Genomic DNA, 21,175 nt, shown 5'->3' with positions numbered 1-21,175 from the left:
AATGGTCTTAGCCGCTGCCTCGTTGGCGGGTGTACCGCTGTCCACCAGTCGGATAAATTCAGTTTTGATACGGGTTGATATATCGCCCTCGTCATGTTCTGGGACCCTTGTCAGATATGGCAATTCTCGACACTTTGTATGTGAGGGCGAGTCAAGACTTTCTAGACAAGACTCTTTGAGCATGGCGATGACGTCCTTCGTCTCGGTCGGAACTTGGTCCAACCAGTTAAGAAACATAGTCTCGATCGCTGTACTACCTTGGTTACAGGCGCTCATCACTTCACTGCGAATTCTGCTTCCAGGCAAAATCACTTCCCCTGATAGAGTGTCTAGCACTACAATCGACGGGATACCCCGTACTCCGTACAGTGAAGACAGCTTCAGCTGATGCCTGGCAACTCCTTCCCAAGGTATAGCTAGCCACGGCATGCAGCGAATGTAGTTATCGAAGTCATTCGAATCACGGTCAGAGCTGACGAAAACAATCTCAAGACCGTGACTTGGAAATTTTTCCGCAAGATATGAGTAAAGCTCAGCAAGGACGGGAGTGAACTGACGGCAGGGGGCACACCAGCTCCCTGAGAAGTACAACGCTAACAAGCGTTTGTTGCTAAGCGCTTCTGAAGTATTAATCAATGTCTGTGAACTTCCAGTCTTACTAAGTAACTGCTGGCCAAGACTACGAACAAAAAATTCCGTATCAACTGGAACTTCAAACAGAGGTATAGATGATTGTTTTGAAACGCTCGTGTCGTCCAGCGCTACAAGAGCAGAAGGTAACAGTAGGAAAGAATTCCAAACGTCGCTCGCCTCGATATCGTTTACTTGCTCAAAAGGGTAAGACGATGGACCAAGCAAATAAATAGGTGCTCCTTGCTTTGTGCAGAATCCCGAGCAAAAGTGATCAGAATACTCTGAAATGTAGCGAAGGAATTCCGCTCGTTTTTGCTCGTCGCTCGCCAAAAGCTGTGCTTGCAACGGAAGGAAAGATTCAGGAAGTCGTCCTTCTACACAAAGTGGTCGTGTGTTCTCTTCTTTTTGAAGACGAATATTGTCTTTGCAGTAGACATATTCGTCACTGGTGGAGAGTTTCAGGCGTATTCCGTACGAAGCTTCGTCAAAAGATTTGCAGACTGCCCAGTCCGGCTTGACTTCCACTTGACCAATGTACATGCAACCAGCGGTTACCGTGGCGGCTTTGAATCCACCGAGGCGAGACAAGTGAGCTTTGACAGTTGCGTTAGTCAATTCTCCAGCAACATCTATATGGCCCCGTACCACGACAATGCGGTGTTTTGGAATCGTGTCCACGAAACTACCAAGAGCTGACAATGTCGGAAAGCTGCGGGACTGTAAAATGCATCCCCTATGCTTCTCGTCGATAACCACTATGGATAGAGCTTTGGTCCCTCCGATGGCACAAGCACAGCCCGTAACTACAATGCCTCCAAATTGAATGCTGGGCTTTGGATCGACAATGATTGACGGATTAGCTGACCGGGGGTAAAAGGCCTCAACGCGGAAACGTTGATGCAGAACCTCGTCAGAATTCTGTGAATGATTGTCATTGCTTCCAACTTCTTGACGAGCCGCTTTCCATACCAAGGATCCACTCAACCGTCCGTGTCTGTACCGTTGCTTCCACGACGTTTTTTCTTGGTCTCGTCTGAGTACATGATCTTCATGTTTTAGTCGCCGAGCCATCTCTTCTCGGACTTTCCTCGAAAAATTGTGCTGCAGATTTTCTTGGAGGCGTTGGAGAATGCTTTGTGATACAGCCTCGCTGGTAGTAACCGCTCGGCGTCGTGCTTGAAAATCTGCATCGGACCAATTCCGCGTATATCGAGGCGTGACATCGGCTACGTGATCCATAGAGATGGCCAGAACGTAGTTGAGTTCTTTTCCCCACCCCGATTCGTACATGCTTGGTTCATCAATTACCCCTTCACAGCTGTCCACCATGATCCATTGTTCTAGCAAATACACTTCAGTCCAAACATGGTCGGTGAAATCGAGTATATACCGCGTCTCCAGCCCAGTGGCTCGACAAAAGAGGCCAAAGAGATTGGCATACTCTCCGCATCGTCCTTGGCGAGTTTCTAAAAGCTTGCGCACAGAATTATACCGTGGAAAAACAGTTTCTGAGCTGCTACAGGTCGGACACGTGTACACCTCGACTCGGTTTGCGCCACCCTTGCGCTCTTCGTCCGAATTGGGCCCCCGTGTCTCCTTGTGCACCGTTTCGGTACTGCCGCATTGGCAACATTGTGGATTATTCACCCACGTCATGAAGGACTTGAAAAAGCGTGCAAGACGTTGCACAAAGACCACGTTAGCGTTTTGGAAACGGGCGTGATCATCAGCTTCAGAATAGCGGCCTTCGTCATCCCGGAGAGCGTCCCACGGAATCAAAAAGTCTCGACAGCGTCGAAAAAGTTCCGGGTCTTGCTCCCATGCTTGGACTGTCTGGATTGCGCCGTGAACGCGATTTTGAAAGATTCGGTCCTCCTCCGACAATACCAATGCGGTTGCCATGGATGCCACGCTGGAGCCTTCGTTGGTCGCTTGGTATCAATGCGGTCCGGCCCCTCCAGCATTTTATGTACAAGCGTGCATCTGGGCAATCGACAAATCCGCAAACTATTAGTTAGGTAGCCCATATATAGCGTCTGTCCTTCTTCTGTATAGGCATTTGTGTTGTATTTTGGTTAGGGTTACGTTCATTTGCCAGATTGTGTCCGTCTTCCAATTATTTACGGTAATCTTTGGACTCGACAACGAACTCCTCGCATCGATCGTCTGGTCCACATAGCAAGTCATATTTTACATCAACGATTTCATGTCAAGACAATGCCTTCTGAATCCATACTGAAAGATGCTTTGACGGCTTACTTGCAACCACTGCTGAAAAAACACGAGGCCAATACTCTGGTGGAATTTGAGGATCTGACGGCATCATGGAAGGCGGCCGATGCTGTTCTAAAGCGTAGCTCTGCGGCTGATGATGCAGTGGTAAGTGTGATCCACCAGGCGTTCCTTGCAGGGTTTATAGCACTACTCATTCCTACTTGTATAGAAGCAGGTGTCCGACTTGCACAAGTCACAGTTGCAGGCCTATCAGAAAGCAGCCAAAGAAGCACTTTCCTCGTGGGCGACCAACGATTTTGTCCTACCGACACGACAGGCGAAAGAAGTCGCCGATACCTACAGCTACCGCTGTGTCGAAGCTGCAACGGTGCAGCGCCCTCTTTGGAAGGTACCGGCAACTGCTTTGGAGAATTGTCTTATTAAAGTTGTTCAACACAGAGCCGCTGCTCAGACCGAGGAGACCGTGGAAGAAGGGGAAGAGTTGGACGAGGACACTGACACTATTGATGCGAAAGAGGATGACGACGAAGTGGGCGAGGAGGAAGGAGAGGAAGATGAAGAGGAGGAGGGTGAAGTAGAGGAAGACGAAATGGGTGAAGACGACGGGGAGGCCATCGTAGAAACACCAACAGGCGAAGAAAGCGACAAGGTGAACGAAGCAGCAATGAAGGCTGCACTTACCAACAGAAAAAGGGTCCTTTTGGCGAAAAAGAAAGGTCAGGCAGACGGAAAGGCCAAGCAAGCACCGAAGAAGAAGATTGTTTTGGCAAAGGTGGGCGCCAATACTGCTAGTAGTGGGACTAAACAGGGTGCTCGTCGAAAAAATGCGCCTCGGCGGGGCGGACGAAGTGGGGGTCGCGCCAAAGGTAACTCATAAGTCGGTGGGATGTTGTTGACGTCTAAGAGTACGCAATAGTGTTTCAATCAAGTAATGGAAAGATAACAAGACTCTCTACAAATTAGGTCAGAATGGCGTTGGTGGAAGCATAACTTTGTTCGGAATGACGAACGCCACAGAACATGCCCCATTATTCCACAAAATACCTTGATTTGATACAAGTATACTAACCTCTACGCCAACAGTGGTCTCGCGTTCTCTATTTCTGTGCGTAGTCAGCTTCGCCTTTGGAGGAGTGACGATTTCAACACAGCTGTTGGACTCTTTCGACGAACGCAAGGCTTGGTCTATGGTTTTTGAGGCTACCTGGTGCCCCCCAATGCTGAAAGAGACGTCTGCCTCAAGATCGCAACTTCCTTTTCCCGAGCTTCGTGTTTCAGCACCGCATACAATCAGAGACATCATGAAGTCTTGCGCGAGTGCAGTTCCCTTTTGTAGCTTGATATCATTCGAAACAGGTATAAGTAGAGATAGAGGTCCCGATTGTGGCACACCCCAGAAGGCTTTCTTCCAATCCATAAACCCGAGAAAGTCAGATCCTTTCGTTCTTAGCTTGTTCCTTTTGGAGGTCGTGTCCAAATCGAGTGTCCATCTTTTGGTAAACCACTGCGCCGTTTTCGGCAATAGTAGCTCAGAATCTTCGCCGATGGTGCTGTCGCGCAACACAAGATTCTGGAGGTTGGAGCGAACATCACTTTCTAGACCAATACCCCCTCCTCGCATCGATCCGCTACGGCTGACCCATTCAAAGCTTGTGAAGCATTCTAGCTGTGCTGAATATTCTCCGCCAAGAAAGATTTGGCTTTCTAGAGACTGGTCGAGGAGCAAAGGAGCAGGCAACGAGGGCTGAATCAATATCTCTTCGTCAAACTGTTCCAGAGCAGAAAGTTGCAAGGCGCTCAACAGCCTCATCGCGATCAACCAACCAATCAAATTTTGGTGTGATCGAGATCGATTCTTGTACGTCTTATCCGGTGTCCCACTAATAGAGTCGAATTGATCCCACAATCGGAAGCCCTTTGGAAGCTGTGTTTCGGCCACATTTCGCCAAGGTCGAGCCGCTTCTCGATCGCGGATCAAAACTGGGTTTTGGAGAAATGATTCTTTCGCATAGTACTTTAAGATAGGCAGAAGAGCGTCTTTGGGTGATAAAAACATAAAAAACGGAATTTGGGCTCCCAAGTGACGCAAAAAAGCTTCAAAGCGAGCAGGAGGGGATTCGTCGTAGTCATAAATGAGCAGATCGGGCATCTCGCCACCGGTGGCATGCTTCAGACACCAACTTATCGGAAATTCGGTCAAATCATGCATAGCCAGATTATGTACCTTGATTTCGAGTCCTAGAGCCTGCATTGGTTTCCGTAGTATGCGTTCCACAACAAAAGAGTATGCTGTATCGTGGTAATTACCATAGCTTGCTGCAGCAGATCCACCTACGACAACGACTTGAAACGATGTTTTGCCAGAAGTCGATAATTGAAGCAAGGAGATGTGATGGGCCAACTTTTTCGGCAGTGCGATGGAAGTCGACGCTGTCTCGTTCAAAGAAGCCAATCCTCGGTCGAGAAGAGAACGGGCTTGGCCGACCCCACCGTATATTTCAGCAAACGATTCCCGGATAGATAGCGCTACTTGAAAAAAATGCTTTGCGCTGGTTGTTGTAGAGTTTTCGAAGTGGCTCTCCATGATTCCAAACGCATCGTACTGGGATGTTTCCGGTAAGCGCACGTGCGGTGCGTTTTGGACTCCAATTCGGATGGAAGACTGTTCCCGTGGCATGTCAATGGCGTGGACTTCAGGATGACGGTATCGTGTTACATCATGAAAGGTGTCTTTCTTATAGTGTGGTAGTAGCTGATCGTACGTAATGAACACCAAACCGAGACCGACCAGCATTGCCAAAGTCGCGCCGACTTTGAAAAACGTCACGTAGAACGGCTCGTAGTCTTCACCGTCAGCTTTGTCCGAAAAAGAAGTTTTGCTAGTGCACGGCGTCGGAGACTCGTCAGGACCTAGCTTTGTCCACGGTTGTTTCCTTCGCATTGTTTGACTTCTCATTTTAGGATTTGTGCTCTCACAGTCAATGCAACAGAAAATTGCCTGACTTTGTGCCAAAGCGCAATTCTCCACCTTATTTACATGAAACCATACGAGAAAATAATGAGAAATGACAAAATTCGCAATTCGCGCAGGCCGATGTTCAAACCATAGCAAATTTTGATTAACAGTTATTTGGTTTCCCTCGTGGAGATGGGACTAAACTGAGAGTAACACGGTACGAAGCCAAAGACTACGAATAGATTAAAAATCAATACTAGAGGCTGCTCGTAAGCTTTCACTCAATGGAGATGCTGCCCAATGTTGTTCCCATACAACGTGTGATACCGAACAAGCTTGCTCTCGCCGTATAATATGGTTGTTGATTATGGACACCTCCAGAGCGAGACCCACGCGGTTCTCCCTTTCTTCATCCACGTTGTCGACAAACACGAGATCCGGTGTCTCGTTTGCTGTTAGCACTTTTCTCGACGTCAATAATGCCGTTTCGGGAACCGGCAGGTACACGCAGAGTTTCTTGCCCAAGTACAACGTTCGAGCCGCATCAATCATGCTCGCATTGGTTATATTGAGTCCACCTAGGGTCAGGTGTAGATCTTGTTCCGCATTGCAGGCTCCACCTTCCCTTCTCTCATTCACTTGACAAATAGTGACGGATTGAAACCAGTCTTTGGCGCGATCGCCAACTTTTTGCTGTGATATTAAGGTGTTGTTCGATGACCCGCTGATTTCGTAAGGCAACAAAAAACGCAAAGTTCCTGAAGACTTTAACCCATAGTAGGCCTTTTTGCTGTCGAGAAATCCGAGTCCTCCAAATATGTTGAGTTTTCGCTTGGCTTGCTTTTCACCGTCGCTGAGATCCAAGACCCATCCTCGGTTGTAATACATTTTGGACTTGGGAAGCATAACGTCGAGACTTTCCCCCTCGCTGCCCGATACAATGATGGACGAGAGGTCTCCGTCGACGATTGGTTCAAAAGTCGTTCGACACTGTACCTGATTCATAAGCCAAAATCCCGTATGGGATGGCCTTCCATACATCAAAGTGTTCCAAACATCGGTGCTATTATTGGCCATTAGAGTCTGCGGCGGAGGTACCAAATAGTTTGGATTCGGAGTTGGGCACTGTAAAAGATTGGAGACTTCGTCGGACGCTGCAACGACTTGCAAGGCACTCAAAAAGTGCATTGTCAATAGCCAAGCAATAAGTTCGTGTTCCTTGACGGCTGGATGGTGCAAGGCTTGTCCTGGTGCACCCAGTGGGGAACCAAACTCCCTCCAGGACAGAAATCCCTCGGGTCGGGAATGTTCGGGTCGATCCAAAAAGGGTCGAACCGCCGGTTCCGTATGCACGACAACGGGATCGTGTAGTATATTGTGTTGTTGCACGTAGGTTTGCAATAATAGTCGCCGGTCCGTTGCCATAAATGTGTCTTTGACGATTACTTTGGGTTGCCGTGGTAGTTGCCATAGGTGCCGCAGGTAGGCTTCCATTCCACGCGGGTCCCCTCCGGCTTCGTTCATTGCGAAATCCCAGGAGACCACGTCGGGTTCCTCACCCCAAAAGTTCTTCATACACCAGCCGTAGGGAAAGGCCGGACAGCCACCAATCGCCGCGTTATTTACTTGAAGGTCCACATCCAGCGTCAAGAAAGATGTGTGCAGTAGTTTTTCCATTACCAGCGGAAAGCTCTGCCGAAACAGATTGCCCCGTCCAACCGTTACGGAATAGCCGCCAAAGGCGAAGCGAAAGGGTCGTTTTTCGATTCGCGCTGACTGAATTCGACAGGCTGTCCAGCGCAAGTCGGAAGGAAGCGAGCTGATCGAAACATCAGTAATAAGAGAGGCGCCAAAGATCGACAACCCCCGGGTGAGCAGGGCTCGGGCGGAATTTTCTCCCCCGTAGAGTTTGGCGAATTGTCGTCGCAAACCCGCGGCTGTCTGCCAAAACAGCGTATTCACGGTGCTATTTGTGTGAAACCTTTCGGCCAAGGCGTAGGCGTCAAAGTCCGACTCGGCGGTTAGATTCCACGTCGGCAACGCAGGGATTGTGGGCTGCTCGTCGTGGGGTTCCGGGTAAGCGTTCGTGAGCAAATCGGTCATTTTCAGTCGCAAGGGTCCCACATTGCGGTCTTGTTCATGGATCTCGACAGGCATAGCTACATCGTCGTCATAAGAATCTTCGCCTAGATCCGGAGCGAGCGCCGCTGGGACGACCCATCGATAGGATCCATGTAGAGCCCACACTAGAATCAGCAAGGTCGTGCCAACTTGCAGAAACAATACGTAAAAGGGTGGCTCGGCTTCGTTGGGTCTTTTGCGTTTTCGCTTCTTCCGGACTTCTTGTTGACTGGGAGAAGCGCTCCCTGGTGGTACGGCAATGGATCTTCGTCGCAAGGCGTCTTCCGGTGCGCTCACCATGGTAGTGACAACCAGGAACGTCCCGAGGGCATTGTCATGAGCCAAAGACGGAACCGGTTTAAAATGTGAAGCGAGCAGACGGCGGGGAACAGACGAACACGACATTCAAAAGTGACCCGAACCTTACACGATGTATACTTTGGTATCCTGTCCGACACCGCGATCCAACTGCATGTCTGTCACAGGTCAACAGTAAATCCCCCGCATCCATCCATCCATCTCGGCTTCCCTCGTAATCGGTCGAGCAGGCTTCCGCAACGCGCTATTCCAAACACAAAAGGCATCATGAGGATTGCCCAATTTTGTCAAGCATTACTATCGTTGGACTTTATGCTTATGATGCTTTCTCTATTGTTCCGAAGAACTGCGTCCGCCTGGGTCCCGTCATTACCGCTGACCACAACAAGTGCTCGCAATTTCCACAACAGCCGACCCGCGCTGCTGGTTTTGAAGCTCGAAGTCGATGACCAAGGCCGACGGGTGCGGAGAAGATCGCAAAAAGACGAGCCCCAAAACAACGGTTGGGATGATTTTGACCCGACGGACGATTGGGCGTCGACGCCTGATCGTCGATCCGGATCCCGAGAACCACGTTCCACGTCTGCTTGGAAAGACTACGATACAACCAACCGCAACCCAACGCGAGGTGGCTGGGACGACTTTACACCTCCCGCGAGAAAGAAGCGATCGTTTCCAGCCGAAAATCGAGGTGTGAATCGTGGAGATCGAAGAGAACTTGGTGGTAGACCCGACCGAACCGGCCGGAACAACCGAAGCGAAGAGGTTTCGCCGGACCGAAAAATAAACATGAAAGCTCTGGAAGGCACCGGTTTGGTTCATCTGTATGGGCTATCGTCCGTGTTGAATGCGCTGCAAGCAAATAAACGTGATTTCACTCGACCGGAAGATACTATTGATTTAAATTCGTTGGAAGGCGCAGACCGAGAACACGAAATCGCGCAAAGGGAACGAAAGCCGGAGGCTCAGTTCTCCCCGTGGCTGTTTGTGCAAGAGCAGAAGGGACAGATTGGGCGTTCCGGAGAGAAGTCTATTCAGGCTGAGAAAGTGGAAGAGCTTGCCGCTGCGCGGGGAATTCCCATCGCCTCGGTCGATAAAGGAGTCTTGAATACTTTATCTGGAAATCGGCCGCATCAAGGATACGTTCTACGTTGCGGTAAGCTTTTCTTTGAATCGCTTAACAAAATCCCACATCCCGATGAGGATTCCGCAGCACCCAGCATGTGGTTAGTCCTAGATGAAGTCGTGGATCCCCAGAACTTGGGTGCTCTGCTACGGTCAGCCTACTTTTTGGGTGGCTCGACCAAAGTAGGCATCCTTGTATGCGCCAAAAACTCAGCCCCGCCGTCCCCCACTGTAAGTGCGGCCAGCGCAGGGGCGTTGGAGCTGGTGGATTTGTATAGTACTAGCAACCTTCCACGAACGTTGGCGGCGGCCGAGTCGGATGGCTTTCGAATAGTCGGCGCATCCGCCTCCGTACCACGAGATTTGAACGTTCCATTGTACGAACTTCAGGAGATATCGGAGATGTCCGGGCCCACCATCTTGGTTTTGGGGTCTGAAGGCCACGGCTTAAGGTCACTTGTGGCCAAATCGTGTACTGAATTTGTCAAGGTGCCGGGAGCCGTGGATGCGGGAGGTGTCGACTCTTTGAACGTAAGCGTTACCGGAGGGATACTACTCTGGCATTTTTTAAAGGATATAACAAAGTAGCTCCCAAGTCTTTCTGCTACTACATTGACTCCGAATAGCTGGTGGCTTTCCTGTTTGGATTGTTCGAATACTATGCTTTCTTGCTGTTCTCGCTGAAATAACTACTTATTAGCTTCGTTCAGCTCTTTTAATGAATCGGACACTTGAATTGTTAGTATGCTGCGGAGTCGATGGAGTCCTTTGATTGCTAAGGGGCGCTTTTTTAGGCCAAAAGATCCTGTTGCATTGCTGTCGTCAGAGAAAAGCCTGATAGTTGTTACTTAGGGCTTTTGGATATGCTCGAACAAATATCATTGGGGTGACCAACAGCGGCGCAAGCGCGGTGATTTTTCACAGTCAAACAAAGGCCCGAGAATCGTTGGTACTAACAGTAAGTATTACTTTAATTTAAAATTGAACGTGCGATTGACAGTGAGTCAGAGATTACAAATAGCGAGCATGCACTTTTACACGTAATAAATTTGAAGAAATATTGAAAGATGCATTTCCGATTTATATTGCCTCTTTTCATTAGGCCGACTCAAAGAGTTCGGATGATCCACGAGTTCACAGATCACCGCCACGTAGATCGGAAATCTTGAGCCTACACGTGGGTCGCAAAGTGTGCCGGAGCGTGCTTCGGAAAAAAAGTAAACTTCAATATAACAAATTTGAATTTAGATCCAAAGAACAGTAGTACGCGAATAGTAGCTTTGTGCTGCTATCGCCCTGGACTTGTTTAACAAATTCTGTATGCTTTTTATTGGTATGAATATTGAAATACCGTTTAGATTTGTTTATCCGGAAGAGCTCAATTGCAAGCTCGTTGGAACACTGACGAACAAATTATGGCATATGTCGAATCCTGAACACTAGGTTTGACAGCGGATGTGGTGACGGTCCACTCTCCGTCGATGTGTAATACAATAATTACATGCAGATTGAAGTTCTCGTTTCCGTTGAATCCCGTAAAAATGTTGCTATATGAATCAGTCTTGATTCAAACAAAAAGTCATCCAGCTCCCGTGCAGGATTTGACGGAGACCATCCAGCCGGCTTGCTTCCTTTCCGGAACCCTCACCGGTACACGTTACGGGTTCTACGTACAATATGTGCGCGAAGCAGTTTCTTTCGAAGACGTGGTTTGTCGAGCTCTAGCACTGTTGCTCCGGTAAGCCCTATGATATCATCGAAGTAAATAAAAGTAAGGCCGACCAGCAGCCCCTGTCTCCTACTCGCTGTCAAACTGCTCAATGGATAGCTATCCTTTCATGAACAAACACGGCTACAGTAACAATATGGATGAGAGTCTGAAGGCGCATTTACAGCGTATGCTACCGAACAACGGCCGAATCTTACCGTCCCAGCTTCAGTCCCTGGCTCAAGGCCTAACATCATCATCTTCCCATTCTGGCCCACAAAGTCTACTGGATGGTATTCCTTCGTTGGGGTCGCCTATGGGATTGGATATTGCAGCAATGCTGCAACGTCGGGCTCAGGCCGAAGAACAAGTACGGCTTGAGCTCATGGCCCGTGCTGCTGGCTTACACAGGTCGTTGCCGAAGCCACTTCCAAACTCCTCGCAATCCTTCAACGCCTGGAATCATCAATTGTTGGGACACGATGCGAAACTTATTTCTTCAGGTCCATTGCGAAAACGACGACAGCTTAGTGACGCGGGAATTGCAACTAAAAGGGCGGATGCAATTGTTATAAACCTTCGACGAGCGGAACGCAAAGCTCACTTTCCATTGCCGGCAGTTTCGGGCGAAGGTTGGCTACCTAGGCGAGGATCTTTGGCCTCTTTTCACAAGACCTGGGAGAAATTAGAGGAGAAAGTAAAAGCAAGGGGGAAATTACAGCCGGACGTTCAAGAGCAATTGACATCAGAGCTTTTCCGCCGTTCACTGCATCGACGAAATATGGACCATCTGTATCGAAAGGTACACGGGTTGACTTCGAAGGACGCACCGGGCTCGCCGCCAAAGAAACGCAAGGTCCAGGCTGCAGAGGATTTGGAAGGAAACGTTGATGCGCGATAAGAAGAGCAGCTTATACACCATGTTACGGGCCGGGCCTCGAGCGAATGTGTACATAGGATTCCGAAAGGTACGGAACAATTAATGTACTAAACTTTGTGCGAACGCCCTTTCAGTTTTTGCTGATCATCCCGGAGCAACTATTAAGCGTGTTTGCCGTGTGGATTGTACAGAGAAGGCCTCTCCTTGGATTGCCAAAGATCTCAGCTGTTTGTATTATCAACAAATCAATTTAGTTTTGGAAAACAAATTGATTAACGTCAGGCCGACGATTTATCTTCTAACTGTAAGTTCAATGGCGGCAGAGTAGATGTACGGAAGAGAGTACTAAGCATTGTCGACAAAGACAACAAATTCCTTGTGTAGGGAAATTTGGTACGATTGCCTCTATCTGCATCGCGTTCTAATCGCCGGCAGAGAGAACGTGAAAGCGGAAGACGTCACGAGTGTCACTATGTTAACAAAGTCCCCATGTGAGTGGAGATTTTCGACTGGCCCGTAAGTTAGTAAACAGGATTCTCTGGACGTTGTCAGTGTGCATTCGTCTGCCGTCACGTTTTTTTGTGATTTGTCAGTTCTAGCATTATCAACAGGCTGTGTACGACTAGTACCCGATCATTTATGCTACTGGCATCTATATGGATAACAAGAGATGATCCCATTCTGATCATGTGGTGGTTTACCTGTACTATTTACTAGTCCAGAGTCCGCTGTTTTGGTGGTTGTCCTTGGACCTTGAGCTATTTGTGGCTCCGGGAGATATGATGTCCATACTAAGAACGGGGCGACCTGCCCCGCTTCCTGGACATTGTCCAATCGATCACTGTCATGAAGCAACTGTGTAGCTAATGATTATAATGAGAGCCGGAGGTCTGAACAATGCCCAACATTTGAATTACTGTTACTCCAATTTGGTAATTGCGTCCGTATTTCCACCAGTCACGTGCAAATACCGCATCATGGACGCCATGTTTTGCCAGAGCCAGGGGTAGTAGGTATAAGTAACGTTGTGTTTCGCACAGACACGGCGCACTGTGGGGGCAATAAAGGGATACCAGGCCGAACTCATTCGCGGGAACAAGTGGTGTTCGACTTGAAAATTGAGACCGCCCGTGAGCGCACCCGAGACAAAGCCACCGTAGGTGCAGGAGGTTTCCACCTGGGCTTTGTACCAGCAGACGGGTGCGGTGGTGTTCTCGTTGTCACTCCCGTCGGTTGACGTTGGTGGTGGCGCCAGGATGGCGGTGGGGTCCCGTTCGGCGTTGACAAAGTTGTGCGACAAGGAAAAGAGACATCCCAAGAAAAGACTCCCCGCCGCCCCTACCGTCAATGCTTGTCCGAGTGCGGTGGCGGTGAGACCGTGTTGCCGCAAGGGCGGTCCCAAAATAATAACCAAATGCACAATGCGCCAAAAGACCGTAAACTTGCGTTGTCGGGCCACGAAATTGTTTTCGAATTTCATCGTGGCGCTCATGGCGCCCGCGTCCTGCAGTTTGGCTACTTCCAGACTAAGTACCGATGAGAGCCAGTAACCGGCAATGATTGGTAGAAAGAGAAGCGTTTGATACTTGTGGTACCACTGCCGGGCAGGATGCGATGCGGGATACTCTCGGAAGATCAAAAACGGTTCGGCGGCAAAGGCGTCGGGATCCTTCTCCGCGTGATTGGTGTAGGCGTGGTGCGTCCAGTGTTTTTGAATCCAGAGGTATTTACAGCCACCAATGAGATCGGCTCCCCACCCGAGGAGGTCGTTGATCCATACGTTCTTGCGTCCCGGCGGGGCGGCAGCGCCGTGATTGGCGTCGTGTTGGACGTTGAGTCCGATCAAAGCCTTTGCCAGGCCAAAAACAACAGCCAACGCGTAGGAGGGACCCGTCTGAAAGGTCCATCGGTACACCACGGCAACGAAAAAGGCAATGTAGAGGAAGGCTCGGAAGAAGTAACCCACGGTGCCGAACTCTTGTCCGCGACGGACAATCTGGAAGACTTCGCGTTTCATCTCTTTGCCAAAATCGGAATCGAACGAATACCTAACAGTTTTAGAAACAGGTCGATGAGGAATGGTGTTTTTTCGGCCGGTAGCCGATAGACTAACAAGGCTAGCAGCTTGCCCAAAGCTCCTCTCATTCTCTGTCTGTCTGTATCCATCGCGGGCACTTACTCGCACCGGTATTTGTCAATCACACCGACTAGTTTCATCTTTTGCGCGTATTGATTGGGTCCGTGATGCGGATGAATCATCTTGTACAGGACCGTCACGTCGTTGCCTCCAAAGACGTGAATGGAATCCCCCCCGGGATGATCGAACGAGTCCAAATCGAAGACCTTCCCGTCGATACAAACGTGATTGGGAGCCAAGGTGTCGACCGACAGTGATTTGTTCCGTAACGACACGTCCATGGCGGCGTGCGCTCGAACCGGAGGTGTGGACCGGTACCGGCGTCGTGACGCACATAACGACTGGACGGGGAGAGAAAGCCAACGAATTAAAGTCTCTCGAGACCGAGGGGAGAAGATATATCTGTGTAACGGCAAGTCTACGGCGGGAATGGGGTTCCGTTTTAGTGGTCAGTGAGGATCAGGCGGTCGAATCCTTTGGTTAGTCACTGTTCGGTGCGGGCTTGGTTGTGGTTCCCCGTTGGGGTCACGCCGCACAGTCAATGGGGTAGCTGTTGTGTTGGCCTGTTTCCGCGGTTACGGCCGGCAGAAATAATATCTAGGTAGGAAGAGGTATTCGAGCAGGGAAATGCCAATAAAAATAATACGACAGAAATCCTGGTTGGCTCAACTGTGTGTCCTCTTCGGCGTCCGTACTATTCAACCCTTCTATGAGCAACCCTAACAAAAGCAAAAGTGGAACTCTCATCATCGGACACGTACCATGGCGTTGCCGGTAGAGATGTCGGAGTCGACTGACAGGGAATACACAAACCAGTCACTCGGACGGAAGTAGGACGGACACTCCAACGTCGACTCGATCGTGCCACGGCGTCAAGATCCAAGAATTCTTCCTACGTATAACAAAGAATTATATCACCGATGAATGGTTGACACAACGAAGAACTCCCAGTCACTATTACCCGTACCTGCAAATCATTACACTACTCTTCTTGTGCGATTGGGTTGGACTGACTGCGCAATTATCGTTAACTGTACCTGACAGTGAACTTATTGTTATCTTGACGTATTCATAACTGCACTGACAGTGAACTGGACCGACCCGTTTACGTCGTTTTCCCCAAAATAATTCCCGTTTCCTTCCGAGACTTGTGTTCCTTCTTGGATTCTTTACGAAATCTCTCGGCTCTCTCGATTGATTGGTCGGGGGTGAAGACAATGGAATTGGAATTGGCGTCCTCCCTCAAGTACCGGCATCCCCCGTACGCCACGGAACCCATGTCGAAAGCGCGGAATATCGAACTGCGTCCGGAGCAACGGGACTTTCGCCAGATCCTTCGGGACGTATTGGGCTTTACCGCCGACCAAGCGTCCCGCTGGTGCGAAACGGGGTTCGACCACGCGGCCATCTTCCAATCGGTATCGGTACAGGACGTGGAACGGTGGGTCGTCGACCAACTGGGCCTTCCTCTCGTGCTACGGGCCCGTATCGTGGCCTGGACCGACTGGATACAGGGTCAGTCGGGACCGGTGGATATCGTGCAGAAATTTACCAAGTCTGTTCTCTGGGAATTCATGTTCCCGAACATCGTCGCCCCACGAACGCAATCCATGACAGATTGTAGGAATGCGACGGACGTGGTCGTCGAGGAAGACGTGTCTCGTTTGCCGGACGCCCAAACCAAGGTACATCTTCACCTCCAAGGTAGCCCGGAACAACGAGACTTTCGACAACTTCTCCGGGATGTTTTGCAGTTTAGCGAGGCACAGACTTTTCAAGTGTGTGAGACCGGGTTCGACCACGCAGCCATCTTTCGGTCGGTCTCGGTTCAAAACGTGGAGGAGTGGGTGATCAAGCAACTGGACGTGGATGTGAGGCTTCGGACGCGTATCCGGGCCTTTAACGTATGGGTACACGATCAACATCAGTCCGAACCCATTGACGTCTCTAAGGGCTTTACACACTCCGTCATGAAGGGGGTAATTCGGCAGCTTGGTACCGAGGCCTCCGCTTCCGCCAGTCCGTTGCCGACTGCCGCTGTTGCCCAGGTCTTGCCCGGTTCGCCGATCGAGCTGCTCAAGATCCCGCGCAAAACATCAAGTCCAAACAAGCATGAGACAGGTACACTCCGAGTCCAAAATCAGGGCCTGGCCAATCACTCGTCTGATAAATTCGTTGGCGTGGACGGGGTCCCCCAACTCGTTCAGGAATATCTCCCAATAGCCGAGAATCAATTGCAAGAGCTTGGCAAGATCAATCACTCGCCCAGTATCACACTCTACAAGGAGATTTGGGACCGACTCACACCGCTGACCCAAGGTGAGATTACAAAAGCCAAGTTCCAAATGTCCAAGGAAGAGCGCAAGGCTCATAACAAAGGCCGCAGTACCCAGCTCTCCGGGGAGATTTGGGGCGGCCTTTCCCCCGAATGTCGGAGGGAAGTTATCGACGCCAGCGCGCCATGTCTACGGACATACCACCAGGCTTTACAAGCCAATATTGGTGAAGACAAAAGTACTAAGGTCACTCTGTCGAAAAGGTCTAGGAATAATTCCAAATTAAAACGTACGTGTAAAAGCGCGCGTAAGGACCAAAAAGCCCGCAGTACCCAGCTCCCCCGGGAGATTTGGAGCTGCCTTTCCCCCGAATCTCGGAGGGAAGTTATCGACGCCCAGTGCGCCATGTCTACGGACATACACCAGGCCTTACAAGCCAATATTGGTGAAGACAAAAGTACTAAGGTCACTCTGTCGAAAAGGTCTAGGAATAATTCCAAATTAAAACGTACGTGTAAAAGCGCGCGTAAGGACCAAAAAGCCCGCAGTACCCAGCTCCCCCGGGAGATTTGGAGCTGCCTTTCCCCCGAATCTCGGAGGGAAGTTATTGACGCCCAGTGCGCCATGTCTACGGACATACACCAGGCCTTACAAGCCAATATTGGTGAAGACAACAGTACTAAGGTTACTCTGTCGAAAAGGTCTAAGGATAATTCCAAATTAAAACGTATGTGTAAAAACGCGCGTAAGGACCAAAAAGCCCGCAGTACCCAGCTCCCCCGGGAGATTTGGAGCTGTCTTTCCCCCGAATCTCGGAGGGAAGTTGTCGACGCCAAGCGCGCCATGTCTGCAAACAAGTGTCAGGCCCCAAAAGCCAATATTGGTGGAGATAGAAGTACTAAGATTACTCTCTCAAAAAGGTCTAGGGATAATTCCAAACTAGAAAGTATCAGTACCAGCACATTGAACCGTGGTGCCCTGCTGTCTCCCGGTGCGGCAAAGAGGTGCAATGCCATCGGAGGAGAATCTTACAAGAAATTCCCTAATGATGCACTAGTACCAGCTCACGGGGAAGGCATGTCCCATCAGTTGGAAGACACCGGATCCGACGCCGTAACTTTACCAGCCAAGCGTCGTCAATTTCTTCCCGTGATCCTCTCAGGATCAAGTTTTGTGCGCCAGCCATTGAACCTCTTCCGCTCTTCCGGTGCGGTACGCAAACGGGTCACGTGGAACATGGACAATGTTGAAATTTTCAAGATTCCGGGTCTAGTGTGATTAACTGTGAATAGTACTTGCAGCATACTGGTTAGGCGGGTGCACACTGACTCTGTGTACCTCTTCATTTGCTCACACAGTAGCAAGTTCATGTCCAGGTTGCGATTGGAATAAAGGAGCTGTTTATTTGTTACATGACAAGAATATGTAGGTGTTATATGTTAGATATTAGATCGGCACTCCGCATTGGAGAAATCGAACCTTTTTTGGATCCCAAAAACGAACGCTACCGCGCGAACAAGGGGCGCGTGCGCCCCCCTCTCTAGAATCCGTTCCCAATTCGTTCCTCCCGTCAAAAGTTGGGGACAGCATCCGGCGCTCTACAACTAACGAATCTCTGGTGTTGTAAGACAAAGCCGTTCATCAATTTGGCCACAGCGCAGTAGCAAAGATCCAGCAGCAATAACCACAACATCACCCACCTCCAGTAGCTTTGTGCCTTCCAAACGAGCTTTGATTCGGTCCGCGCGTGACGAGAAGAGGAAGGTTTTTTTTTTCGGTACTGACTTTCTGGAATCACTTCTGTCTCTGCTAGCATTCTTCTTTTTCACCGTACATCCTTTCGAACGTAGAGTAGACGTCCGTGCTGTGTTGGTTCTCTTGCTACTGCTTTTTCCCTTTTAGCTTTCACATTTCGTACTCTCGGTGACATAGAGTTGCATCTCGCAAGAGGAAAAAACTCAAAACCCCGCGGCATGTCCAACTACCGAGACGTCCCGACTTCGGTCCACGATGATGACGACGACAGCGAAAGCAGCAGTACCCAGGATGGTCATCTCAACTACGCGAACGACCATAACGGCAATCGCCAGCGTAGTTCGAATTACCGTTCCGGCGGGGCTGTCTCCACCTCGTACACCACCACTTCGCTCCGGGGCTCCGGTTACGGTGGTGGACGTGTCCGCAAAGCGGACGACCCCGCCGCCGGCTCCGCGGTGGTTCAGTCACACAATTACGAACCGGATGAATCGGAAGTCTGGCGAGCCTACGTCGCGCAGGTGCACTTTTCTAACCGTGGTCAATGGTGGACCACGGGGAAAAAGCGGGCCCTCAAACGATGGGTCTTGACCTTTCTGATCGGTATCGTCCAGGCGCTCGTCGCGACATGCTGTAACCTCGCTAGCAAATGGCTATCTCGACGCAAGTTTCGCGTGGTCTACGGACTATTGAATCCCTTGACACCGTCGTTCTTGAGTCCGGACAATGATGAAATGTCGATCGAAACGGACGATATTGGCAATATGTTTTACGACGTCGGCCTCGATGATGGAGCTACTCAAGCCGACGAGGATCCCTCGGCATCTGCTGGTACAACGGAGTGGGTTGCTGCCTTTCTTGCCTTTGCCGCCTACCAAACCTTTTTTGCTGCCATTGCTTCTCTGTTCGTCTGGTGGGAACCGGTCTCGGGAGGATCTGGTATTCCTGAAATCAAATGCTTTCTCAACGGCATTGATCTTCCGCGCGTCGTACGGGTCAAAACGTTGTTGTGCAAAGTTGTCGGCGTGACCTTTTCCGTCGCTGCCGGATTGCCCGTCGGGAAAGAAGGTCCCATGGTCCATTCCGGTGCCGTCGTCGCCGCCGGTATTTCGCAAGGCAAGACGCGCTTCTGGGGCGTCGACACGAGTTTTTCCAAATTCAGTGACTTCCGAAACGATCGGGAAAAACGTGATTTCGTCGCCTGCGGCGCTGCCGCTGGGGTTTGTTCGGCTTTTGGTGCCCCCATTGGTGGTGTTCTATTTAGTCTGGAAGAAGGAGCGTCGTACTGGAGTACCAAGCTGACTTGGCGGGCTTTTTTCTGTGCCATGACCACTTTGGCCACGCTTTTTTGGGTCCGCAATATGGATACCTTGTGGGTGAGTTGCCCCGAACCTTCGGATCGCGTTAGCCGGAATATGTTTGTGTGGTCCGTTCACTGACGCACCAGTTCTTTCATCCTTTTCCCAGGGCCAAGCCAATATTGACAAGCTCTTTTCCTTTGGGGAATTCAACATTCTCTCGGGAGAGTCTTCGAACTTTTCGATTTGGGAACTGGGGTTGTTTGTGATTGTGGGCTGTTTGGGTGGACTGATTGGGGCAGTTTTCAATGCTGCCAATGAGCATTTGACCATTTGGCGCATGAAACGTATCAATCATTCCAAGTTTCGTAGGTTTCTGGAAGTCATTGTGGTTAGTCTGATAGTGTCGGTTGTTTCGTTTTTGATGCCCCTTCTCTGGGGGCACTGTACCAAGATTCCTAAAGATATGCAAGAATGGACTAATCAGGAAAAGAACTTAATTGAAGAACTCATCCCCTTCGGTTGCACACCAGGAAAGGAATACAACGAAGTAGCCAGCTTGATTTTCACCGAGGCGGATACCGCGATTAAGCAACTGTTCCATTTCCGTGAAGCAGGTGCCGATGACTCGAGTACATTTTCGTCCGGTGCCCTCTTTTTATTTTTTGTCCCCTACATTCTCACAGCCACCTTAACATACGGTATTGCCGTACCATCAGGGCTTTTTGTCCCTTCGCTTTTGTCGGGGGCTGCATTTGGACGCTTGTTTGGTCATCTCTTACACAAGCTAGATCACACAAACGGAACGTTTGCCGATTCTGGGACGTATGCTCTCATGGGCGCGGCGGCTGTATTGGGAGGTATGGCACGAATGACAATCTCGTTGACAGTTATTCTTTTGGAAGCAACCGGTGATATGCAGTATGTGTTGCCCCTCATGTTGACATTAATGGCCGCACGGTTTACGGGCAACGTGTTTAATGAAGGTCTCTACGACATTCATATTAAGCTCAAGAAAATCCCGTTTCTGGAACCCGACGTCCCTCCCATCGCTGAACGCAACGAAATTGTGGCCGGTCAGGTCATGTCCACCCAAGTCAAATGCTTACGCCCCGTCGAGCGCGCTGGTGTCGTTTATGATTTGCTTCGAAGCTGTGGTCACGGAAGTTTCCCAATTGTCGACACTGCTAGCGGTGGTACACTGTACGGAACCGCCAGTCGGTATATGTTGTGTACATTGTTGCAGCGGCGTGCCTTTGGTTCACCGGATGTCTTGGAGGATTACGACGGACCTCAGCAGCATTTGGGACCGAGACGTTTGAGTCCACTCGTGCAATGGGACACTATAGAAAGAGCTTATCCTAGATATCCGAAGTTGTCAGACGTTGACATGAGAGAAGGCGACCGCAATTGCTGGCTCGACTTGCGGCCGTATGCTAACACTGCGCCCTACACAGTCAACGAGACGGCTTCTATTCAACGCACCTATCGGCTATTCCGTACTCTGGGACTACGCTTTCTTTGCGTCGTGAACCACAACAATCAAGTTGTTGGTATCATCACACGAAAGGATCTTCTTCCTGAAGCATTAACCGATTCACTGCTACGCGGTCGTCTATCGCACGAGGAGGCCGACGAGGATGGACGAGGAATGCTTTGATTTCCCGCATTCACGACAAAATGTACGAACTCTGGTAAATAGTATATATAACCTGGGGAGTGGTTCCCGTTAA

At 50.0% G+C, this 21,175-nt stretch overlaps 8 protein-coding genes across 8 annotated transcripts; 4 read left to right on the top strand and 4 right to left on the bottom strand.

Annotated features, from left to right (window-relative positions):
- Positions 1-330: 330 nt before the first annotated feature.
- PHATRDRAFT_7656 (predicted protein) lies at positions 331-642 on the bottom strand (the record flags this gene model as incomplete). Its single annotated transcript, XM_002182825.1, has 1 exon — positions 331-642. A coding segment is annotated over one exon (312 nt), but the record flags the coding sequence as incomplete, so codon positions are not given.
- Positions 643-2,842: 2,200 nt separating this feature from the next.
- PHATRDRAFT_48464 (predicted protein) lies at positions 2,843-3,879 on the top strand. The gene is made up of 2 exons (XM_002182949.1): positions 2,843-3,012; positions 3,077-3,879. Exons 1-2 carry the CDS (start codon positions 2,851-2,853, stop codon positions 3,743-3,745), a joined length of 831 nt encoding a protein of 276 aa, XP_002182985.1. The 5' UTR covers positions 2,843-2,850; the 3' UTR covers positions 3,746-3,879.
- A 102-nt stretch (positions 3,880-3,981) lies between these two features.
- PHATRDRAFT_38924 (predicted protein) lies at positions 3,982-5,809 on the bottom strand (the record flags this gene model as incomplete). Its single annotated transcript, XM_002182824.1, is given in 2 exon segments — positions 3,982-4,053; positions 4,073-5,809. The coding sequence occupies 2 exon segments, from the start codon at positions 5,807-5,809 to the stop codon at positions 3,982-3,984; spliced, it is 1,809 nt and encodes a 602-aa protein (XP_002182860.1).
- Positions 5,810-6,067: 258 nt separating this feature from the next.
- Positions 6,068-8,291, bottom strand: PHATRDRAFT_48463 (predicted protein; the record flags this gene model as incomplete). Its single annotated transcript, XM_002182823.1, has 1 exon — positions 6,068-8,291. The coding sequence occupies exon 1, from the start codon at positions 8,243-8,245 to the stop codon at positions 6,068-6,070; it is 2,178 nt and encodes a 725-aa protein (XP_002182859.1). The 5' UTR covers positions 8,246-8,291.
- A 1,046-nt stretch (positions 8,292-9,337) lies between these two features.
- Positions 9,338-9,976, top strand: PHATRDRAFT_15019 (predicted protein; the record flags this gene model as incomplete). The annotated part of the gene is made up of 1 exon (XM_002182948.1): positions 9,338-9,976. A coding segment is annotated over one exon (639 nt), but the record flags the coding sequence as incomplete, so codon positions are not given.
- A 953-nt stretch (positions 9,977-10,929) lies between these two features.
- On the top strand, positions 10,930-12,606 carry PHATRDRAFT_48461 (predicted protein; the record flags this gene model as incomplete). The annotated part of the gene is made up of 2 exons (XM_002182947.1): positions 10,930-11,126; positions 11,217-12,606. 2 exons carry the CDS (start codon positions 10,930-10,932, stop codon positions 11,995-11,997), a joined length of 978 nt encoding a protein of 325 aa, XP_002182983.1. The 3' UTR covers positions 11,998-12,606.
- Positions 12,607-12,895: 289 nt separating this feature from the next.
- On the bottom strand, positions 12,896-14,643 carry PTD5b (delta 5 fatty acid desaturase; the record flags this gene model as incomplete). Its single annotated transcript, XM_002182822.1, has 2 exons — positions 14,156-14,643; positions 12,896-14,024 (listed from the first exon to the last, which is right to left on the bottom strand). Exons 1-2 carry the CDS (start codon positions 14,392-14,394, stop codon positions 12,896-12,898), a joined length of 1,368 nt encoding a protein of 455 aa, XP_002182858.1. The 5' UTR covers positions 14,395-14,643.
- Positions 14,644-18,908: 4,265 nt separating this feature from the next.
- On the top strand, positions 18,909-21,102 carry PHATRDRAFT_52412 (channel voltage activated chloride channel; the record flags this gene model as incomplete). Its single annotated transcript, XM_002182946.2, has 2 exons — positions 18,909-19,520; positions 19,633-21,102. The coding sequence occupies 2 exons, from the start codon at positions 18,909-18,911 to the stop codon at positions 21,100-21,102; spliced, it is 2,082 nt and encodes a 693-aa protein (XP_002182982.1).
- Between the last annotated feature and the right edge of the window lie 73 nt (positions 21,103-21,175).

Source organism: Phaeodactylum tricornutum, chromosome 17 (assembly GCF_000150955.2).
Source record: "Phaeodactylum tricornutum CCAP 1055/1 chromosome 17, whole genome shotgun sequence".
NCBI lineage: Eukaryota > Bacillariophyta > Bacillariophyceae > Surirellales > Neidiaceae > Phaeodactylum > Phaeodactylum tricornutum.
This window is presented reverse-complemented; position numbering and strand designations above follow the sequence as displayed.

Coding starts and splice junctions, on each gene's coding strand:
- PHATRDRAFT_48464 (XM_002182949.1), top strand. CDS start 2,851: ATGCCTTCTGAATCCATACTGAAAGATGCTTTGACGGCTTACTTGCAA. Junction 3,013..3,076: donor CTGCGGCTGATGATGCAGTG/GTAAGTGTGATC, acceptor CTACTTGTATAG/AAGCAGGTGTCCGACTTGCA.